Below are 7,500 nucleotides of genomic sequence, written 5' to 3'. Positions count from 1 at the left end.
TTATTTATTTATTTTTATATTAATATAAATTTTTAATATTGATAAAAAAGAAATAATATTGTGTGTGTATATATACATGCATACATACATACATACATACACACACACACACACACACACACATATATATATATATATATATATGTCACAATTTTGATAATTAGTATTTGGAATTATCAGCAGTATTTTACAATTACTGTATCAGCAGATTTTCTTTCTTCTGCAAAATGGAATGCAATAAAATACAATGACGTTGCAATGGATTTAGTTGTTATGTTGACCCCAGTGTTATTACAAATATCTTCTTTTGTGTTCTGTAGAGGAAAAGAAAGTCTTACGGGTTTAGAAATGACATGAAGGTGACAAAGTGATGATAGAATATTCATTTTTTTAAGTGAACTGATCCTGTAATAACAAATCTAACAAATTTTGAACATCAGTGTCTTTTGTCATATTGCAGTTTTTACCAGATTGAAAGGGATTTAAGGCATTGTAATCATGCAAATCACTATAATGCACATCCTTGAGTGGATTATTGCTTTAGTAAAACATTCAAACGCGCTATTCAGACACAATCTCTTTCTGCGGCTCTCAGTCAATGCAACAGTTTCAGCAAGGGAGTGTGTGTGTGTGTGTGTCACCGTAAGACACAAGAATGATTAAAATTCCAATCAAGTGGAGAACAGAATGGAAGGCAGTGTTCCGGTGTTAAATTGTGAGGTGTGTGTGTGTGTGTGTGTGAGTGTGTGTGTGTGAGAGAGAGACTCAGGTGACATTTCATCTGAGGAACATTAGAATGCCTGTCACTCTCCAACCTGAACAGGTTATCATTAATGAAGAATCGTCATTCCGCTCGCTCTCGTATTGTCTCGCTTTTCCCCTCATTTTCCCGCTCGTTTTCTCTGTTAATTAAACATGAAGCGGGCTGTAGGTGTAAATGGCACCCTGTCAGGGTGAAAGCGCCGTGTGGAGGACGTCGGCGATTGAGTTGATAAATACAGAGGTAGGGGATGTTTTGATGGTAAAGCGAGACGTTCACATCCGTCAGTTTTGCTCTGGTGAAGATCTCTCCCGGGTTTGGACGTGTTTACTTCGATGGGTGTGATGCAGTGCAGTGCGGTTTACACTGTCTCACCGATCGCCGTGTGATGAATGACTGTAACGTGTGAGTCAGGAGTGTGAACGGAGCTCGTGGTGAGTAATGCTCACACCTGAGTAACCGGAGAGAGAGAGAGAGCTGGTGTGCGAAGTGACAATCCTCTGTTTAGTCACTGTGGGAAGCTGAATGTTAATGAGCAATCAGTATGGAGATTACCAGCCGCTGGCTATAAGAGTCCTTTACAAGCTCACATACAAACACACGGTGATTTCATTTCAAAATAGCACACAACAGAAATACATACAAAGGAGTAGGTCACCCAAAAAGTCATTTACCCACCTTCATGCTGTTCTGGAGCACAAAAAGGAGATGTTTCACAGAGTCGTCAAGCTGCTCGGTTACATGCTTTGAAAGTGAATAGTGGCTGTGTTTACATCTAAATTATGCAAAATGATGTGGGAAATCACAAAAACAACTCGTTTCGATATCTTGTGTTAAAAAATTGTTTCTTCTATGGAAATTGGATGCAAAATAGAAGTAAAAAAAATTGATTTTGTAGCCACTGTGGCTTTTTTATGTAATACATTATTTGTGGTTTAGAAAGCTCTGATGAAATTGGTTATTTCATATGAAAATTGTGGAAGCTTATTTACACCACAGGACTTTTTTCCCACAATTCTGAGTTTACATCTCACAGTGCTGTGTTATTTTCTCACAATTCTCACTTCAGAATTCATAATCGTGAGGGAAAAAAGGCAAAATTGCAAGATACATACTGAGAATTACAAAATATAAAGCCAGAATTGCTAGATGTGACGTGAGAATTGCGAGATATAAACTCAAAATTGAGAAATAGTAAGACTTGTGATAAAAAGTCACTATTTTTTATTTCATTTTATATTTTTTGTATTTTTTAACAACAATTGCAAAAATCAATTGCAAGATGAAATGGATTTGCAATATGCAGAAGAATTTAGAAGAAAACAAAAAAATCAAAAACAAGCTTCAATAGAAAATAACCGAATATGGTACACCGATTTAAATATGAAGAATGATATTTGAGAGCTTTTGCAAAATAAATTTCGATAAATAATGTCTTAAAATGTGTTTTTCTTCCTCACAGAAAGTTAGCATGTTAATGTTCTTTTTAGCAGCATCATATGACCCCTTTAAGCAGCAATTCAGCATATTAGAATGATTTCTGAAGGATCATGTGACACTGAAGACTGGAGTAATGATGCTGAAAATTCAGCTTTGATCACAGGAATAAATTACATTGTAAAATATATTCAAATAGAAAATAGTTATTTGAGATTGTAATAATGAGATTTTTCATTGTATTTTTAAAAAAATGAATGCAGCCTTGATGAGCAGAAGAGACTGCTTTCAGAAACATTAAATAATCTTGCCAACCCAAACTTTGGAAGCGTGGTGTATTTAATAAGCTGACAGATCTGTCTTCAAATGTCATTAGTAATATTTGATAGTAATTTCATGTGCGTGTTTGCAGCAGATTTGCTGGCCGCAACCCCTGATCTGTCCACAGCGGCGGCGCTGTATCGCGGTCCTGTATATGCCCTCCACGACATCTCAGACAAAATCCCCATGACCAGCTCCCCTCTGCTGGAGCCGCTGCCGCTTCCCAACCTCAAGATCAAAGTCTACAACTCCTCCGGCACGGTGACCCCTCAGGAGGACATGACCTCTGACCTCTCCGCCACCCTGTCCCCCAAAGTCACCCACTCTCTTCTGGACAGCGACCCCATGACCCTGCGCAACCAGACGCTGGCGCGCACACGGGACCCCACGTGTACGGCGTTAGGGTCGTTTAACTCGCTGGGAGGTCATCTGATCATACCCAACTCAGGTGAGAACGGACACACACACAAACACACACAGCTTATTTATGTATGATTTATGATGCACAATCACACTCTGGTCCTCGCTGAGTGTCCAACATATTTATGAATCGCCATGTGATATAATTTATGATGATTAATTGATTGTGTTGATAGTCCTTCATTAGTCTAATTAAGGCGTACAGCTGTAACGGGTTCCAGTAAGATGCGATGGAAATGTCACATTCACAATCTCGCATTCGTGTGATGAGATGAACACGCTCAGTGACAGTGATGAATGAATCCAGGGGACGGCAGCTAATGATAATACTACTTCATGAACTACAGAAATGACACACAACACTCCAATGACATTATATGAAACACCATCTATCTATCTATCTATCTATCCGTCCGTCCGTCCGTCCGTCCGTCATTCTATCTACCATTCTCCTTTTCTATCTATTGTTCTATCTGTCATTCTATCGTCTATCATTCGATCATAGTGGTTCCGCCCACAGTGCATTCTCATTGGTCCAAAATCCAATCTTATCTTATTGCATATTGAACATTAAGTATGTTCTGGTTGGCTGCGATTTTGTTGCTTCACACTATTTTTCGTTTTCAGTGAGGACAGACAAATAAGTTGACACATGAAACTAGTCAGCACGAGGTGTGCGGTTTCTCTCTGAATCAGTCTTTCTGTAATGTGTGTTTCAGGTGTGAGTTTGTTGGTTCCAGCCGGTGCGATTCCTCAAGGTCGTGTGTATGAGATGTTTGTGACCGTACAGAGGACAGAGAGCTTGAGGTAAAAACACACACACACACACTAGGGCTGGGTAAAAAATGTTGGTTTCTCGATTTTAATCGATTCTGATTTTTACGAAGATATCGATTCTTAAATCCCAAGACTTGATTAGTCTAGCCTGTTTTCAGTCAATGAACAGAACTTTGTAGCACACCTCCCATCCAATAAATCGCAATAAGCTTTGTGATTTGATCATTTTGATATGAAACTAAGCCTCAGATTTCAAATTCTCACCATTTTACTGCAGTATTCAAACAATAAATGCCGTTTTGCCACTGTTTAATGTGGAGTGACAGATCACTGTACCTCAGTTCAAGAGACACGGCAGCGGATGTGAACTTTTTGTCTCCTCCAGTTACAGCATGAAATAAACATGAATGAACATCCGAAGGTATGTTAAAAGAAAGAATAACTTATCGAAATCCTTATCCTGTCTCATGTAATCACTCATTCAGTGTTTTAACTGTGACCGCGCAATTCTGTCAATATAACAGCTTGTAAAAAATGTCACATTTACCTCAGAAAAAACATATTTGTTGACCATAAACTCATTAGTCAGCTAGAAAAATGAACTCTAAAGAGGAGCATTTTGCTAAATGCATGCACAGTATAACATATTCATTATAATTTTTCCTGTTCTTCAATGTTTAATTTGTGTTAATTTATTAATAAATCCGTCACGTTTTTATGACAGCCGTCAAAAAATGAATTGGAGTAGAAATATAATTATGTAATTGTAACTTTATTATAAAAACTTCATTGAGTGTAATTTAAACGTTTGTATATGTGACCCTGGACCACAAAAGGGTCATTTTTTGGAAATTGAGATTTATACATCATCTGAAAGCTGAATTAATACGCTTTCCATTGATGTATGGTTTGTTAGGATTGGACAATATTTGGCCGAGATACTGGAAAATCTGGAATCTGAGGGTGCAAAAAAATCTAAATATTGAGAAAATCACCTTTAAAGTTGTCCGAATGAAGTCCTTAGCAATGCATATTACTAATCAAAAATTAAGTTTTGATATATTTACAGTAGGAAATTTGCAAAATATCTTCATGGAACATGATCTTTACTTAATATCCTAATGATTTTTGGCATAAAAGAAAAATCGATAATTTTGACCAATACAATGTATTGTTGGCTATTGCTACAAATATACCAGTGCGACTTATGACTGGTTTTGTGCTCCAGAAATGAAATTGACTTCCATGGTAGGGTCACATATAATTAGTTAGTTTTACCATCAATATTATAGTAATGTACTGACTCTCATGTGTGTTGTGTATCTTCTTTTGTGTTCAACAGCAAAAAGAAACTCATACAGGTTTGGACCAACTTGAGGGTGTGTAAATGACAGAATTGTTATTTTTGACAGAACTGTCCCTTTAAATGTGTCTGTCTCTCTCAGGCCTGCGGTCGGTGTCGGGGAGGCTGTGCTCAGCACTGTGGTCAGCTGCGGTCCCGCGGGTGCACTGTTGACCCGTCCCGTCATCCTCACTCTCCACCACTGCGCACACGCCCACTCCGACGACTGGCAAATCATCCTCAAGAGCCACACGCAGCAGGGCCAATGGGAGGTGAGGAATTTGAATATGGCCGATTGGGACAGCCAGTGGCTGAATGAAAGCGTGGCAGCGAGAGGAATCAGGTCAGGGAAACTCTGGAGATGAGCCGCTCCATTTCAATAAACTACTTATCCTGCAGAGAGAGGGAAACATGACTGGAAAATAAATGTAACTATCAGTGAAGGCAGGCAGGGTAAATTGGCCTGCTGTGCATGGCAGGGTTCTACAAATAGACAACACAAAATTCAATTATTGCAAGAGTGGAGAGGGGAAAAGGATGGGGCGTATTTATCAGGAGGAATCTGCTTCCTTTATCAGGGCCGGGATTCCCTCAGACACACACTCGCATTGTGTCTGTGTGTGTGTGTGTGTGTGTGCGCAGGAGAGACCAAATGTCCTGAAGAACCTGCTTGTGGGGATATATATCTCATAGAACCTGTCAAAAACATACCCGGGTCATATTTCACTCCAAAATCAAAGAAATAAGAAATTACTTTTTCCTAGACAATGAAACCTATTTTAAGGACTTTTAAAAGTGTTTGCTTTTTCATGTTATTTTTTTATGATAATTAAGAACAACCCTCACCCAAAAGAATTACTGTAACCAAAAAATATTAATCAAACAATATTTATGTAATTTGAAAGGTATTTTTTTACATACAATATCAATTTTACAATTGCATCATTGCAATATGGGTTGGACTGCTATTAATTAATTAATTTAGATTTTTAAAAATTGTTGTATTAAAGAGATTTTGTACAGTAATTGTTTCATTCATAATAATAGCAATGTGAATTCGGGAGTAAAAATGTGCTTTAATTGTCACAAAAATAATGTCACAAATACAAGAATTATAATATATATATAATGTTTTTATATATATATAATGTTTTTATAAGAATTATATAAAATAATGTTATTATTTTATTCATTAATCATTCATTCACTTATTTTAATCATTAAATTGGAATATAAAATTAAATATTATTACTAAAATATTTTTTTTTATTTTTTTTTATATTAAACTGATAATATAAAATGATATGAGGAAAAAGTAGATTTAGTGGCAAATGTCATTTTAATTTAATAATAATAATTTATAATTAAAAATGTACTGTTATTTAATTATTATTAATAATTATTATTATTATTATTTGATATTTGTTTGTCAATTGTCTGTGTTATTCTTTGTATTTGTTACTTATGCATCACTGCGGCTTTTAAATCCTAGAAATATTTCAGTGGAAAAGGGCAATAAAGCATGACTTAGCTTAAAAATAATAATATTAATCACGCAAATTATTCATAATTTAAGTCCCACCAGGGTACAAATATATATTCAAGTTTATAATGTATGTGTGTGAGATCACTTTAACCCTGCACCTGTCATGATGAGCCGCTCATGTAAGTGATGTGTGTGTTCTGTGTGCAGGACGTGGTCGTGGTTGGAGAGGAGAACTTCACAACTTCCTGTTACGTGCAGCTGGGGGAGGAGGCGTGTCACATCCTGACCGAGACTCTCGGATCCTACTGTCTGATTGGCCAGAGCGTCTGTCCGTCAGCGGCTAAGCGAATCAAACTGGCCGTGTTTGGTCCTGTAGTCACAGCAAGTGTAGACTATCACATCCGAGTGTACTGCCTCGACGACACGCAGGACACACTCAAAGTGCGTAACAGCTGACCAGTGTGGCTTTCAAGCCCACTTAAAAATAGTCAATTAAGATTTTCATAATCATTTTCCGCCTTCTCTGACACAGGCTGTTTTATGCCATCGTATCTTAATTTGACTAACTTCTATATTGAGCACTGTTATGATTGGCTAATGTCAGGGACTAGATCTAACTGAGGAATAACTCAGTTAAGTGCCCCTATTATGGGTTATGAAAGGTTCATATTTTGGTTTTGGGAGTCCCCAACAACAGGTTGACATGCATGCAAGGTCAAAAAAGACTTTCATTGTCTTATAATATGCATTTATTTTTAACTTGCTCAATCAACGACTCCCAAACGATTCGCTCAACGATTCATTTTTCCAAACCCCTCATTTGCATGACGCTAATTTGTGGTGATTGGTCCGATTGGTCTCATTTTAATGTCATCATGCCTGTAATGCCTGATAAACCAGCGTTTGTGAGCGCAGTGCTGCTTTGTGTACAGCGTTACCGGGGAAACCGCTATTTTT

General features: G+C 37.3%; 1 protein-coding gene across 1 annotated transcript in view; it reads left to right on the top strand.

Annotated features, from left to right (window-relative positions):
- The window catches only part of LOC107725164 (netrin receptor UNC5C-like), a 165,907-nt gene that overhangs the window by 143,891 nt on the left and 14,516 nt on the right, over positions 1 to 7,500 (top strand). The window contains exons 11-14 of the mRNA XM_016534336.1: positions 2,610 to 2,966; positions 3,658 to 3,745; positions 5,161 to 5,329; positions 6,751 to 6,984. Coding sequence (XP_016389822.1) covers positions 2,610 to 2,966; positions 3,658 to 3,745; positions 5,161 to 5,329; positions 6,751 to 6,984 — 848 coding nt within the window. The remainder of the gene's footprint in view (positions 1 to 2,609; positions 2,967 to 3,657; positions 3,746 to 5,160; positions 5,330 to 6,750; positions 6,985 to 7,500) is intronic.

Source organism: Sinocyclocheilus rhinocerous, unplaced genomic scaffold, assembly GCF_001515625.1.
Source record: "Sinocyclocheilus rhinocerous isolate Xijiao unplaced genomic scaffold, SAMN03320098_v1.1 scaffold1295, whole genome shotgun sequence".
In the NCBI taxonomy this organism is placed as follows: Eukaryota; Metazoa; Chordata; class Actinopteri; order Cypriniformes; family Cyprinidae; genus Sinocyclocheilus; species Sinocyclocheilus rhinocerous.
Note: the sequence above shows the minus strand (reverse complement) of the source record. Positions and strands in the feature narration are given on the sequence as shown.